Source organism: Ranitomeya variabilis, chromosome 1 (assembly GCF_051348905.1).
Source record: "Ranitomeya variabilis isolate aRanVar5 chromosome 1, aRanVar5.hap1, whole genome shotgun sequence".
NCBI lineage: Eukaryota > Metazoa > Chordata > Amphibia > Anura > Dendrobatidae > Ranitomeya > Ranitomeya variabilis.
In genome coordinates, this window is record NC_135232.1 from 1,052,430,586 (window position 1) to 1,052,447,145 (window position 16,560).

Here is a 16,560-nt window from a genome sequence, read left to right on the forward strand (position 1 = left end):
ATGGTTTTAAGAATACATTTAACATAACCTATTCTTTAAATCATGTTTTTATTTGATTAAATGCTCCCTTTAAGAAGATTAATGATCTATGTACAGTGTTAAGCAGTAAGTAAAAATGCTGCGTTATTTTTCCGTTAATATACCGGTCTCATGAAAGGAAGCACACTATAGGAAATAGTTTGTTTGGCGCCATTTGTAGCAGTCATTGGACAGATTCTTTTTTTTTTTTTTTAAGAAGTTCTATTTCACTGTTCTTATATCGGATGCTGGTGTGAACCAAGCCTGATGGTCAAATCATAAAATGGCCACTTAATAAATCATTTTTTATTACTTGTGCAGAAATGAGCTAGAATGAGGAGTTGGTGATGAGTAGACTTTCTACAGGGTTGGTGTGCAGCCTACGTGTTCTCCGTGGAGCCATCCTTAAATGCGGAGCTGCGGACACGTGCCTTGTGTTCATTAATAAAGTCTGCAGGAGCCAATAATTGTTAGGCCAGAATGTCATTACTTTCCTTTTTCCACTATGTAGCTTGCGTTTTATCAATTAACCTCGGCGTCCCGGCTGCGGGATTTATTTGGTGTGGTTTTGTGAGCTGTGACTTTGCCAAGCTGAGCTCGTGGTAATGAGGAGGATCATTGTTGGACCGGCCACTTAGCGCTGGCTCCGTTTCTTAACGGTTTCCCCTAAACATTTTTACATTTGGAGTGCCAATAAAACAATTGTTTAGACTAGTGCCAGCATCTTCTAGTAAATATAGATAATAAGCCCAGTCCTCAATGTAATGAAGCGGTAACTGTGTATGGCGGCCCGAGCCTGGAATGCATCACTCAGCAGTCGGCCTTTACGCTTCTCTGCTCCTAAATGCAAATCAAAGAAGAATGTGGGGAAGAACATGACGTCCCTGTGCACCGGGCTTCACTCTTCTCTGCTAGTCATCCGTTTAATGCTGTGTAATGTTCTGTTCTTCCCAACAAGTCTCAATCTCAAGGTAGTATCACAAGAAGTCCGCTTAGAGAAGTCCGTGCGGGACCTTTATGGACCATTAAGTGGGATTAGCAGTAGCAATTAAGTTAGGTTTTATAAGGCATCTGTAAAGGGGTTGTTTAGTTTAATACCCATTTTTTTTATATATCCTGTTGGGGAACTCAGATATGTGGGCTCCTCAGTTTATGATCCTCATCTTGTAGCCTCAGTGGTGAGCCGTCGCTAAGAACGTGACTTGCCTTGGAGGACCTGGCCGAGGTGGCATTGCAGGAAAAATTAGTACTTACTGCAAGATTTCCCTTCAGAGAACCATTGTGAGGACCCAACAGAGGGGGGGCACTTTGTGATTTGCTTAAAGGGAACCTGTCACCCCCAAAATCGAAGGTGAGCTAAGCCCACCGGCATCAGAGGCTTTTCTACAGCATTCTAGATAAGCCCCCGATTTATCCTGAAAGATGAGAAAGAGAGGTTAGATTATACTCAACTGGGTGGGCGGTCCGATCCGATGGGCGTCGCAGTCCAGGGCCTCCCATCTTCTTACGATGACGTCCTCTTCTTGTCTTCACGCTCCGGCGCAGGCGTACTTTGTCCGCCCTGTTGAGGGCAAAGTACTGCAGTGTGCAGAGAAAGGTCACAGAGGCCCAGCGCTTGCGCACTGCAGTACTTTGCTCTGCCTTCAACAGCGCAGACAAAGTACGCCGGAGCCGCAGCGTGAAGACAAGAAGAGGACGTCCTCCTATGAAGATAGGAGGCCCCGGACCGGACCGCAACACCCACCGGACCGGGACCGCCCCTGGGTGAGTATAATCTATCCTCTTTTTCTCATCTTTCAGGATACATCGGGGCTTATCTGCAGCATTACAGAATGCTGTAGATAAGCCCCTGATGCCAGTGGGCTTAGCTCTTCTTCGATTTGGGGGTGACAGGTTCCCTTTACTGCATTAACTCTCCAGCTCCTGCAATCTATCAAGAACAGGTCTGGTCTCCGGCTGTGAAAGACACCTAGGCAAAACACAGAAGCCGCTTTTCACTGCTTCTGTCTTCTCTTTTGCCTGCTATATGGCACTCATTCAGTGTGAATGAATGCATGGGCACTGTCGAGTTTTTTATTAGACCCTGAGATTTACATTATTGTGGGATGTCTACTGGGAATAGCGGAGCTGCTGGATCTCTTCATAGCCATTGTAGCTCTATATGTGACGTGTAGCAGAGCAAGGGATGTTGTTTTTTTCTCATAGCTGGAGCTCTTGTGGATGCTCCAGTTGCAGTGAAAAAGTGAGCAATAATAAAAAATTATCTATTTATTTGAGGTGCTCAGCATAATAAGTACAGTTTTTGAGTGAAAAGTACAATTTTAATCACTCTTGCTGAAAATAAGAACAATTTCCAAAAATGTGATAAGTGAATTTCATAGACCTTTTTTAACCCCTTAACATGATAGTAAGGTTAATAATATAACTTTCATTACAAAATCTTCAAATTTACTCAAATAAGTTAATGCAAAAATGAGTACACCCCACATCAAAAAGTATAACCTCCATGACTTTTTGAGGACAGCGGCAAGTCTTCTAGGCATGTAATGAACAAGTTGGTGTCATATTGCAACATCTATCATTTTCCAGTCTTCAAGAACAACCTCTTTTAGAACCTGGCTGCTGGATGGAGAGTGATGACAACCTGTCTCTTCAGAATTCCCTATAGGTGCTTGATTGGGCTCAGATCAGGAGACGCTCAGCCACTGAATTAATTTCACACTGTTCTTCTTGAGAAATGTAACAGATGTGTGTTTTGGGTCATAGTCATGTTGGAAAAGTATCTACCAAGGTCACGGAGTGATGGGAACATTTTCTCTTTGAATATGGAGCACTACATTTGTGAATTCATAATGCCATCAATGAAATGTAGCTCCTAACACCAGCAACCCCACATAAGGACACTGCCACCACCATGTTTCAATGTAGGCGTGCCATCCATTTTTCTATAAAGACATGAAATTTGGCCTGCACTCTTGGTATATAGAATATACATAATTTTTAATAAGGTACTGTATTTTTCGGGCTATAAGGGTATGTTTCCATGATCAGTATTGGCAGCGCTTTGGACGCAGCACATTTCTGCTCTGTCCAAAGCGCTGCCAGCTTAGTGTTTATTGAACCATGCTTAATCACTGCGTCCAATACATTGGATGGTGATATTTGTCTTGCGAAGACTGAGCGTCTGCATAAGATAAATTGACATGCTGCGGTCTAGAATGACGCACCGCATGTCGGTCTCCTCAGGCAAGCCGGAGGTGTCCCTGCATGCATAGCGGAGATAGGATTTCACAAAATTCCATCCACTATGCTGTAACATCTGGCCGCTGTGGATTAGACACTGCAGTTGTACGCAGTGTCCAACCCGCAGCGTTTATTGACCGTGGAAACCTACCCTCAGACTAACTTTTTTCCTCCAGAACTTTGGAGGAAAATGGGGGGAGGGTGTCTTATAGTCTGGATGTACCTACTGTGGAGGTGGGAAAGTGGCAACAGTGGAGCAGCAGGTGACAGGAGGCAGCTGCGGCTAACACCTGTGCCCGCTGCTAAAGAGAAATGAATATTTACTGCTCTCCATGCCCATGGGAGAGGAGAGCAGTAAATATTAATTTCTCTTTAATAGCGAACACACTCTTAGATGCAGCTGCCTGCTTCCTGCGGGGACTTGGCTCTGAAGTCTGTCCGTTACTTAAGGCAATTAATATTCACTGCTCTTCACTCCCATAGTCGGGAGAGCAGAATATATTAATTGATGTTTAATAGGGGGCTCAGTAGCAGCAGCCGCCGGCTTCCTGCAGCCGCCAGGCGATCACATGTGCCCACTATTAAAGAGAATGAATATTCACTTCTCTCCACACCAATTGTAGTAGAGAGCAGTGAATACTCATTCCCTTTAGTAGGGGGCACACGTGATTATCCGGCAGCTGCAGGATGCCAGCGGCTGTGACTACTGTGCCTGCTATTAAAGATCAATGAATATTCACTTCTCCAGACACCCATAGTCCCGGGCGCAGGGAGCAGTGTGTATTCTGGCAGCTGTCTTCTGCTTTTAGGCAGCGCATGACAACACTGCCATGCGCTGCTTACAATCACAAATCCGCTGCAGGACGCTGCGAGGGAGCACAGGGAAGTTAAGTATCATGGTTTGTTTGTTTTTTATGTTTTTTTCTGATAGGGGTAGGTTTGGCTATAGATATAAGAATAGTCAGAATAATCCTCTCTTCATTGGGAAATTCATATTTTAGTGAGTACCGTATGTTGTATCCGTAAACTAAAACATAAAGTTAAAATTGTATTTATATAGCATGATGAACACTGAAAAATACAACAATATTTAAATTACATTTACTTTCAGTTAATCCTGCATCAGATTGGCTTTTTTTTTTTTCCAATCTGTAGCCTTTGTGCAACTTAAATTGGTGTTAATGTACTGTATGTTCGGGTCACAAAAAAAGCAAGTACGATATATGCGTCTGGCAATGCGAAACATGTCTTTTTCTACTCTATGAAAGATACATATTTTGTGCAACAGCAGTAAAATCTAAAATAAAAGAATGCTTATTTGGTATTGGCATAAATATAACCCTTAGAATATAAAGTAAATCTGTAACAAGATCTACTAAGTGAATGTTAAATATTAGCATGTATACTTAGTGATAAACTCTTACCACTTGATAAAGTCAGTGTATCTACTAAATAATGATTTGCCAGCCGCAAATAAAAACTTTATACACCAAAGCCGATAGTGGAATCCGAGGCTCCCTGAATGCGACTGGTTGTTGGTATCTGCAAATTTCTTAACTTTTTTTTTTAAATAATTAGTTGTAAATTCTTAAATGTGATTTCCACTGATGTTTGTGACCTTGCCTTAGGACAGGTCACCAATATCACATTGGTGGTGGTCCGAAACCTTGTCACCCCCTGGATCAGCTATTACGATAGCTGGCAGCGGCTAGATGAAAGCCGTGTACGGAGTGGAGCAGCAGAGATCTGTACACTATGTAGTCTCAGTTCCCAGGTACTTCAGATCGTCCTGTTTTATCTGGCCGCTGCCCCACCAGGTGGGGTGTCAGACCTTCACCGATCTTCTATAATTAAGCTATTCTACAGCAGGTCATCAATATCACAGAAGTGGAAACCCCTTTAATACATTTTCTTTTCTTTCCCCATAAATACTTAATATGGAGTAACCCCACCTGGGGTATTTGGACATGCCCAAATGACCATTCTGTCAGAGCTAAAAAATGGGATGCGATAGATGAGATGGATTAGAGGCTTTACATAGTGACATAACTGTTAATGATTCAAGTTTGCAACTTTTTTTCCTGCTTGATTAAGTGAATGGAAAAAGTTATACAATTGTCCTTGCATCACCACTGTTGATTGACTGTGGCATGTCATGTCAGAATTTCATCAAAATGCCACTTCCACGAGCCCCAGTGGGGACCGTGCTGATTAATGTCTCCAAAGTGTTGTGGAGTAAGTGGCGATATATACTTTGGGGAAAATAAGTATTTGATACACTGACTATTTTGCAAGTTTTCCCACCTACAAAGGTGTAATTTTTATCGTAGGTACACTTCAACTGTGAGAGACAGAATCTAAAACAAAATCCAGAAAATTACATTGTATGATTTTTACATAATTAATTTGCATTTTTTTTGCATGAAATAAGTATTTGATACAATGGAAAAACAGAACTTAATATTTGGTACATAAACCTATGTTTGCATTTACAGAGATCCGATGTTTCCTGTAGTTCTTGACCAAGTTTGCACACACTGCAGCAGGAATTTTGGCCCACTCCTCCATACAGATCTTCTCCAGATCTTCCAGGTTTCGGAGCTGTCTCTGGGCAACATTGAGTTTCAGCTCCCTCCATAGATTTTCTATTGGATTCAGGTCTGGAGACTGGCTAGGTCACTCCAGGACCTTGAAATGCTTCTTACTTAGCCACTCCTTACTTGCCCTGGCTGTGTGTTTCAGGTCATTGTCATGCTGGAAGACTTAGGGTACCGTCACACAGTACCATTTTAATCGCTACGACGGCACGATCCGTGACGTCGCAGCGATCGTATGATTATCGCTCCAGCGTCGTAGACTGCGGTCACACGTTGCAATCACGGCGCTGGAGCGATGCCGAAGTCCCCGGTAACCAGGGTAAACATCGGGTAACTAAGCGCGGCCCTGCGCTTAGTTACCCGATGTTTACCCTGGTTACAAGCGAACACATCGCTGGATCGCTGTCACACACAACGATCCAGCGATGTCAGCGGGTGATCAAGCGACGAAAGAAAGTACCATACGATCTGCTACGACGTACGATTCTCAGCAGGATCCCTGATCGCTGCTGCGTGTCAGACACTGCGATATCGTAACGATATCGCTAGAACGTCACGAATCGTACCGTCGTAGCGATCAAAATGGTACTGTGTGACAGTACCCTTAGCCATGACCCATCTTCAATGCTGTAACTAAGAGTAGGAGGCTGTTGACCAAGAACTTGCGATACATGAACCCATCCATCCTCCCTTTTATACGGTGCAGTCCCCTTTGCAGAAAAGCACCCCTAAAGTATGATATTTCCCCCACCATGCTTCACAGTTTGGACAATGTTACTGGGGTTGTTCTCATCCTTCTTCCACAAAACGCTGCGACTGGAGTTTATACCAAAAAGATCTATTTTGGTCTCATCTGACCACATGACCTTCTCCCATGCCTCCTCTGGATCATCAAGATGATTATTGGCGAACTTCAAACAAGCCTGGACATGTGCTGACGTGAGCAGGGGGACCTTACGTGCCCTGCAGGATTTTAATCCATGACAGCGTAGTGTGTTACTAACGCTAATGTTTGAGACTGTGGTCCCAGCTCTCTTCAGGTCATTCACCAGGTCCTTCCGTGTAGTTCTTTGCTGATTCCTGACCTTTCTCAGAATCATCCTTACCCAACAAGGTGAGATCTCGCATGAAGCCCCAGACCGAGGAACATAATTGCGCCAACAGTTGTTGCCTTCTCATCAAGCTGCTTGCCTATTGTCCCGCAGCCTATCCCAGCTTTGTGCAGGTCAAGAATTTTGTCAATTTTGTGACTGATTGTGTGGACAGGTGTCTTTTATACAGGTAACACGTTCAAACAGGTACAATTACATGCAATAAAATGCAGTTTAATTATGTAAAAATCATACAATGTGATTTTTTGGTTTTTATTTTTGGCTCTCACAGTTGAAGTGTACCTACAATAAAAAATTACAGACCTCTCCAAACTTGCAAAATCGGCAGTGTATCAAATACTTATTTTCCCCACTATAAATGAGTTAAGTAAAGAGAAGAGTAAAGAAAGACATTACCAAACTGCTCTGGCAGTGGCTTTTCCCCCGAATTTTAGAAGGGATGGGGAGTCAAACTGCCCAGTCTTCATCTCCAGTGATATCATGTCAAGGAGAGTGAGAATACCCCTATACCAGAGATGAGCAAATTTACAGGGCCCAGATCCAGATGCTACATCTGTGGTGGCCTTTGGATAGAATCCTTGTTATCTGCCTCCTACCAGCTGTAAGCCCTGGTACACCTTCTGATTTGTGGGCCCAGTGCATTGTCATCGTGGGGCTTGATGCACATGTAATGTCTCACCGGGCGTAGTCATTAGCAGAGGCCCCAAAAGATTCCAGCAGCTTAGGATGTAGTTTGCAAGTCTCCCGTCTGGAGGCCACGGATGCGGCTTTGAATCAATTCACTCATCTCCACCCTGTATGTCTTAGAATATCAGTATTGTACACTTTGTTCTATGCTGTGTGCCCCTCCTTATCTTCTGTCTCTAGCTTCTTACCAGCCTAGATGATAAAAACGTAGAGATACTCGGGTGCATCCTCTTTAAGGATTTTAGCTTTTGCAAAACTCGCCTGTATGAAATAATTTTGAGTCCTTTACCCCAAATTTTGAGTGTTTAGTAATGTATGCATCACAGTAGGATTACAGGAAAGAAAGGTAAAGATCGGGGGCAGTCAATTTGTATGGGAATATGTTACAAATATATTCTTTTTTGCTTTTTTAATTTGAAGTGAGAATATGACAAGTTGTTGTAACCTGTGATCTGTCTCTGTGCAGGTGATAAGCTGTATGAGCTCCGTAGCAGAGCACTGCCTCCCCTCACTACTCCGCACCTTGTTTGACTGGTATAAACGCCAAAATGGAACTGAAGATGAATCCTATGAGTACAGGCCTCGCTCTAGCACAAAGTCTAAAGGGTAATTCATTTATTATATTACCAAAAAATGTTAAATAAAATATCTAACCAATTCTGTTCACAGTTTTAGGCTATGTTCACACGCTGCGGATTTTGCTGCGGATCCGCAGCGTTTCCGCAACTGCGGGTCCGCAGCCGTCTCCCATGCGTTTACAGTACCATGTAAACCTATGGGAAACGCAATCCGCAGTGCACATGCTGCGGGGAAAAAACGCGCGGAAACGCAGCGGTTTACGTTCCGCAGCATGTCAATTCTTTGTGCGGAATCCGCAGCGGTTTTACACCTGCTCCATAATAGAAAACCGCAGGTGTAAAACCGCAGTGGAATCTGCACAAAAACCACGGTAAATCCGTGAAAATTCCACAGGAAATCCGCAGGTAAAACGCAGTGCCTTTTACCTGCGGTTTTCACAAATCCGCTGCGGAAAAATCCGCAGACCTCAAGAATACGTGTACACATACCCTTACAAAGGGTTGTCTCAAGCCATACTTTAAGATCCCCCTGAAATGCACAACCATTGTGATAGCGAATGGTCACCATGCCGTACTGCATTGGTGGAGGCTTTACCTTAGTGTCTTCCTGGTAAAATGCCCCTTTTTCCAGGGTTGAATCTGGGATAATCAGTTAATCTTAGCGGCAGGCACAATTTGAAGAGGGTGGTCTCTGATGAGACCACCACCCCTTTAACCTTGATTAGATATCAGTTTGGAATAGGACGTGTAATCTTTGTATTACAGAGATGAACAGCAGCGAGAAAGAGACTACTTACTTGAAAGAAGAGACCTGGCTGTCGACTTTATTTTCTGTTTAGTTTTGGTCGAGGTCCTCAAACAAGTAAGCCCCCCGGTCTCCTGTATGTTGTGTTATGTAGTAGCTATAATCTAGATGAGAGGACGCCGGATAGGTACATGACTGTTTATTGCTAGTAATGCTGTGATCTTACCCTGCAGATTCCTGTTCACCCCGTGCCAGACCCCCTAATACAGGAAGTTCTCAACTTGGCTTTTAAGCACTTTAAACACAAAGAAGGGTAAGTCCTCCATCTATGATCGATTTTTACCTCTGTAACTCCATCGACCGGCTGACTTCAGTCAGTCCCTCTTTTCTTTTTCAGCATAACATTGACTTAGCTATTGAAATGAACCAGTCAGCCAGCCCCCTTTATTACTATGACTGGTGATGAGAGGAGTGAACCTGAATTTAAAAGTTGGGCGCTCGTACCACTAAACGGCAGAGAGAGACAAAGAATTTCCCAGCTCAATAGTTCTGTTCCCCATTGCTTTCAATGGGGTTCAAGTTCGGGTGCCAGTCTAGTACCCGAACCAAACTTTGGAATAAAGGTCGGGTCATGTACCAGAACCCGAACTTGCACGTGTCCAATCATCCCCACTGGTGACACTGGATGCTCACTAGACCCTTGGCTTCAGATTAGGACATGTCTGCTCACAGCAGAACAAGTGTTATTCCTTGGTAACCATTACACCTGTACTATCGTTTCCTGTACTAGCCTCCTCTAAACATATGTTCTCACGTTGTAGGAAAGAAAACCTCCTTTGTCTCCCCTTATCTTATTTACTCATGTAACTGGATTTCACTGAAGAAATCCGCTCTTATCGGTTTGTGGACATATGTCTTCTGAGGACGCGTATATTCATTATTGTAGTGAGGGGCTGTATAGTCATTTATGGTGGGTTTTCTTATAAGACCTGCAAAGTCCATGTGTACTAGTGAAAAATAGGGAACGGTAAAACATTCTTATTACTTTCAAGATGGAATAAGGCAGTCAGAACATAACCTGTCCTTTCTATCGTGGCATCCTGAGGACCATCATGTAGTCCAGCTATCCTCCCATAGAATAGTTATCAGGGGTTGTCCTTTGTGGTCACGGGTGTTGTCTTCTTCTGTGCTGGTAATATTCAGTGTTCACTTGTGGTCTATTGATTTCGCTGTGGATTTTACAATTAAGCATTGCATGCGGTGAAAATCCTTAGTTTCACCACACAAGAATGAGCCCCGTTGAAGTGTAAAAATCCTTAGTGTTCTTTAACTTTTGAGCAGATTTATTTCACTACATGCGGATGGAGATTTGAGAATCCACAACCCATATCCAAATTAGTTCCAGAACATTGTCTGAAGGTTCTCATCATTGGTGTTCAAAAGGCAATACAGCCTTAAGGTTTTCATCATTGGTATCCAAAAGGCAATACATCACGTTTGTATTTGGCAAAACTTGCCCCCACGCTATATTATCAGGTTGAACTTCTGTGCTACATTTAGTAGCGGCCATTTCAATGTGTATCTGTATTCAGATCTATTCTGCCATTTGTAGTGCCACTTCTGTCATGCATTATACTGATGAAGGGCCATCAACACCTTCAAAAATTGAAGCTACTACTTCTCCATTTTCAAGGGAGGACATGGTCATGAAAAATTTTGTTACTGGAGTTTGTTTCAAGCAGTATTATTGTCCTGTAAAGCTATGACCCGATTTTGGGATCGGTGGAGTTCTGACCTCTGGAGTGCCCAAAAGATCCTGAGAATGGATGGGTCACTGCTCTACCTTTACAGGATAAAAAAATGTTGCTGTTATGTTTATTTTTAATATATTCTCCCCTCCAAGCAAATCCAATTAGGACTTGAGCAAATATTGGCAGAGCACAGAGCTGCATTTCTTTACTAATCCTTTCTGTATATTTCTGTCTAGGTATTCAGGAACCAACACTGGGAACGTGCACATTATTGCAGATTTATATGCAGAAGTCATAGGCGTCCTTACACAATCCAAGTAAGGATTTCTTAGCCTTTTTATGGCATGTCAAGAAAGTTTGTTTTGCTGAATTTTATGCCATCTCTAGGGGGTTGTAAATGGCCGTGGATCCCGTGTGTTCACACTGCAGGGGAGAGTAGAGCATATCCGGCGGCATGGCAGTGTATTTGGATTAACTAGAGCTCCTCCTGCTTTCTTTTCATCATTTAGATTTCAGGCTGTGAGGAAGAAGTTTGTCACAGAATTAAAAGAGCTGCGGCAGAAGGAACAAAGCCCACATGTGGTGCAAAGCATCATCAGCCTGATCATGGGGATGAAATTCTTCCGTGTCAAAATGTATCCCGTAGAGGATTTTGAAGCCTCTTTTCAGTTTATGCAGGTATGTAGTACGTAACTTTTATCTAAAATGAATCATATTAACACTGGTAAAAAGGAAACTTTCATATGGAAACTTTTATTTTATATATATATATTTATCCTATAAGGACAAAAAAGATATAATTGTAGATGTCCACGTAGCTACCGTATTTTTTTGGACTATAAGACAACATTTTTAACAGGAAAATAGTGTTAAAAAGTGTGAGCGTCTTCTAGTCCGAAGGCAAGCATCCTGTGATGGAGGAGAACACTGACACCCCATCCTTCCTGGTCACAGAGAGAGCCGCTGTCTTTCCTTTTGTCTAACACTAATTTATGTGTGATTGGTAGAGCAGGAGAGGAAGCTGCAGGACCTTCTTCACCGGTATTTCCAGGACCTTTCAGGTCATGTGGCTGATCATATGACTTGAAAGGTGCTTGAGCTAATCAAGTGGAAGGTCCTGCAAATGCTCTGTTGCTGCAGCCTCCATATAGGTCCTGATCAGGACTGCAGGATGTGATAATGTATAGTGTGTTGCTCATGTAGTGTGCATGTCTGTATATGTTTATATGTGTATGTCTATATGGGCATGTAGCTGAGCTGTGTATGTCTGCATGGGCATGCAGCTGAGCTGTGTATGTCAGCATGGGCATGCAGCAGAGCTATGTATGTATATGTGCTTGCAGCAAAGTTGTGTATGTATTTGTGCCTGCAGCAGAGCTCTCTGTGTATGTATATCTGTGCATACAGATCAGCTGTGTGTATGTATGTGTGCATGTAGCAGAGCTGTGTGTGTATGTATTTGTGCATGCAGGAGAAGCAGAGCTTTGTTTTGTGTATAGTACACACTGCAGAGAGACACTTACAATAGATTTATTGCCTCGCTTTTCTACCTTAGTACAATAAAATTAGTGATAATGACCCCTCCACTTAACACCACTAGGGAAGTTTTAATTAATAGGCAAAATTATTTTTCCTATTTTCTGCGGTCTAATCCTGGGGTGCATCTTATAGTCTGAAAAATACGGTATTTGCTGAGTGGTCTATAAAGGGACCGGGATAACCGCAGCCTTGAAAGTATTAAGAAAAGGTCATTAAAAAATTTAGGGGAGATTCACAAGGAGTGGACTGCTGCTGGAGTCACTGCTTCACGAGCCACCACCCACAGACGTATCCAGGACATGGGCTACATGTGTCACATTCCTTGTGTCAAGCCACTCATGACCAATAGACAACGTCAGAAGTGTCTTACCTGGGCCAAGCAGAAAAAGAACTGGATTGTTGCTCAGTGGTCCAGGGAGTTGTTTTCAGATGAAAGTAAATTTTGCATTTCATTTGTAAATCAAGGTCCCAGAGTCCGGAGGAAGAGTGGAGAGGCCACAATCCAAGCTGCTTGAGATCTAGTGTGAAGTTTCCACAGTGATGGTTTGGGAAGCCATGTCATCTGCTGGTGTAGGTCCACTGTGTCCTATCGAGACCAAAGTCAGCACATCCGTCTACCAGGAAATTTTAGAGCACTTCATGCTTCCCTCTGCCGACAAGCTTTTTGGAAATGGAAATTTCATTCTCCAGCAGGACTTGGCACCTGTCCACACTGCCAAAAGTACCAATACCTGGTTTAAAAACAACAGTATCACTGTGCTTGATTGGCAGCAAACTCGCCTGACCGTGACCCCATAGAGAATCTATGGGACCCCATAGAGAATCTATGGGGTATTGTCAAAAGGAAGATGAGAGATACCAGACCCAACAATGCAGACGAGCTGAAGGCTGTTATATCAAAGCAACCTGGGCTTCCATAACCCCTGAGCAGTGCCACAGGCTAATTGCCTCCATGCCACGCTGCATTGATGCAGTATTTGATGTAAAAGGAGCCCCGACCAAGTATTGAGTGCATTTCCTGAACATACATTTCAGTAGGCCAACATTTCAGATTTTTAAATAATTTTTCAAGCTGGTGTTATAAAATATTCTTCTTTACTGAGATAATGACTTTTGGGTTTTTCTTGGCTGCAAGCCATAATCATCAACATTAACAGAAATAAACACTTGAAATAGATCATTGTGTTTGTAATGACTTTATATAATATATGGGTTTCACTTTTTGTATTTAAGAACTGAAATAAATTAACTTTTTGATGATAATTTTGGGAGAAGCACCTGTATGTTGCCGCCTTGCTCAATGGCAATGTATTGAGTAAGGCCTGTCATGGTCTAGTCAGGATGTGGCCAGGAAGTTGCATGTCGCACACTTGAAGTCACATGACCGTCACTCCCAGTGCCAGAGAATCCTCACAACTTGCAGTGTGCGCAAAGTGAGGATTCACAAGTCTGCAATTACATAATGACTGCAAACTTGTAGCTTAAGGCTAAGTGCACACGTCGCAGAATTTCCGCGGCAATTCTGCAACTCTTGCCGCGGGTATATCGCATGCGGAATTGGCATGCATATTCCTGCTAAAAACTAGCGTTTTGCAAGCATAATTAGCTTGCAGAATGCTAGCGTTTTCCAAGCGATCTGTAGCATCGCTTGGAAAACTGATTGACAGGTTGGTCACACTTGTCAAACAGTGTTTGACAAGTGTGACCAACTTTTTACTATTGATCCTGCCTACGCAGCATCAATAGTGAAAAATAGAATGTTAAAAATAATTAAAAAAATGGTTATACTCACCTTCTGATGGCCCCGGATCTCCTCAGTGGCTTCCGTTCCTATAGATGCTTTGTGTGCAGGACCTTCGATGACGTCGCGGTCATGTGACCGTGACGTCATCGCAGGTCCTTCACACAAAGCATCTATAGGAACGGAAGCGGCCGTGTGCACCGCTGAGACGCGGGAACACTCCGGGGGCCATCAGAAGGTGAGTATATCACTATTTTTTATTTAAATTTTTTTTTTTTTAACAATTATATGGCGCCCAGTCCGTGGAGGAGAGAGTCTCCTCTCCTCCACCCTGGGTACCAACCGCACATGATCTGCTTACTTCCCGCATGGTGGGCATAGCCCCATGTGGGAAGAAAGCAGATCAATGCATTCCTAGGTGTGCGGAATCCCCGTGATTCCGCAAATTTAATGAACATGCTGCGTTTTTTCCTGGAATGCGATTCCGCTCAGGAAAAAAACGCAGCATGTGCACAAAAAATGCGGATTGCATTCTATTAAATACGATGCTTAATGTGAGCTGTTTTTTCGCGGTTTTATAGCATTTTTTATAGCGAAAAAACGCGAAAAAAATGCGAAAAATCTGCTACGTGTGCACACAGTTTCAGAGTGAACCACTCCTTTAACCCCTTCCTGACATCCGACGTACTATCCCGTCGAGGTGGGGTGGGCCCGTATGACCGCCGACGGGATAGTACGTCCAGCGCGATCGGCGGCGCTCACGGGGGGAGCGCGGCCGATCGCGGCCGGGTGTCAGCTGCCTATCGCAGCTGACATCCGGCACTATGTGCCAGGAGCGGTCACGGACCGCTCCCGGCACACCGCGATCAAACATGATCGCGATGTGCCAGCGGTGCAGGGAAGCATCGCGCAGGGAGGGGGCTCCCTGCGGGCTTCCCTGAGCCCCCCGCAGCAACGCGATGTGATCGCGTTGCTGCGAGGGTCTTACCTCCCTCCCTGCCTGCTCCAGACCCGGATCCAAGATGGCCGCGGATCCGAGTCCTGCAGGAAGGGAGGTGGCTTCACAGAAGCCTGCTCAGAGCAGGCACTGTGAAGCAGCCTGCACTTCTCGCAGATCGGTGATCTGTCAGAGTGCTATGCAAACTGGCAGATCACCGATCTGTATTGTCCCCCCCTGGGGCAAAGTAAAAAAGTAAAAAAAAAAATTTTCCAAATGTGTAAAAAAAAAAAAAAAAAATATTCCCATAAATACATTTCTTTAAATAATAAAAAAAAAACAATAAAAGTACACATATTTAGTATCGCCGCGTCCGTAACGACCCGACCTATAAAACTGGCCCACTAGTTAACCCCTTCAGTAAACACCGTAAGAAAAAAAAAAAAAAAAAACGAGGCAAAAAACAACGCTTTATTATCATACCGCCGAACAAAAAGTGGAATAACACGCGATCAAAAAGACAGATATAAATAACCATGGTACCGCTGAAAGCGTCATCTTGTCCCGCAAATAACGAGCCGCCACACAGCATGATCAGCAAAAAAATAAAAAAGTTATAGTCCTGAGAATAAAGCGATGCAAAAATAATTATTTTTTCCATAAAATAGTTTTTATCGTATAAAAGCGCCAAAACATAAAAAAATAATATAAATGAGGTATCGCTGTAATCGTACTGACCCGAAGAATAAAACTGCTTTATCAATTTTACCAAACGCGGAACAGTATAAACGCCTCTCCCAAAAGAAATTCATGAATAGCTGGTTTTTGGTCATTCTGCCTCACAAAAATCGGAATAAAAAGCGATCAAAAAATGTGACGTGCCCAAAAAGTTACCAATAAAAACGTCAACTCATCCCACAAAAAACAAGACCTCACATGACTCTGTGGACCAAAATATGGAAAATTTATAGCTCTCAAAATGTGGTAACGCAAAAAATATTTTTTGCAATAAAAAGCGTCTTTCAGTGTGTGACGGCTGCCAATCATAAAAATCCGCTAAAAAACTCGCTATAAAAGTAAATCAAACCCCCCTTCATCACCCCCTTAGTTAGGGAAAAATAAAAAAAATGTATTTATTTCCATTTTCCCATTAGGGTTAGGGTTAGGGCTAGGGTTGGGGCTAGGGTTAAGGCTACAGTTAGGGTTGGGGCTAAAGTTACGGTTAGGGTTTAGATTACATTTACGGTTGGGAATAGGGTTGGGATTAGGGTTAGGGGTGTGTCAGGGTTAGAGGTGTGGTTAGGGTTACTGTTGGGATTAGGGTTAGGGGTGTGCTTGGATTAGGGTTTCAGTTATAATTGGGGGGTTTCCACTGTTTCGGCACATCAGGGGCTCTCCAAACGCGACATGGCGTCCGATCTCAATTCCAGCCAAATCTGCGTTGAAAAAGTAAAACCGTGCTCCTTCCCTTCCGAGCTCTCCCGTGTGCCCAAACAGGGGTTTACCCCAACATATGGGGTATCAGCGTACTCAGGATAAATAGGACAACAACCTTTGGGGTCCAATTTCTCCTGTTACCCCTGGGAAAATACAAAACTGGGGGCTAAAAAAT

At 43.4% G+C, this 16,560-nt stretch overlaps 1 protein-coding gene across 14 annotated transcripts in view; it reads left to right on the forward strand.

Annotated features, from left to right (window-relative positions):
* The window catches only part of FRYL (FRY like transcription coactivator), a 332,520-nt gene that overhangs the window by 190,728 nt on the left and 125,232 nt on the right, over positions 1-16,560 (forward strand). For all 14 annotated transcript variants that reach the window (XM_077279795.1, XM_077279798.1, XM_077279794.1 and 11 more), the window contains 5 exons: positions 8,124-8,263; positions 9,001-9,097; positions 9,214-9,293; positions 10,968-11,048; positions 11,241-11,409. In XM_077279795.1, the coding sequence (XP_077135910.1) occupies positions 8,124-8,263; positions 9,001-9,097; positions 9,214-9,293; positions 10,968-11,048; positions 11,241-11,409 (567 nt within the window). The remainder of the gene's footprint in view (positions 1-8,123; positions 8,264-9,000; positions 9,098-9,213; positions 9,294-10,967; positions 11,049-11,240; positions 11,410-16,560) is intronic.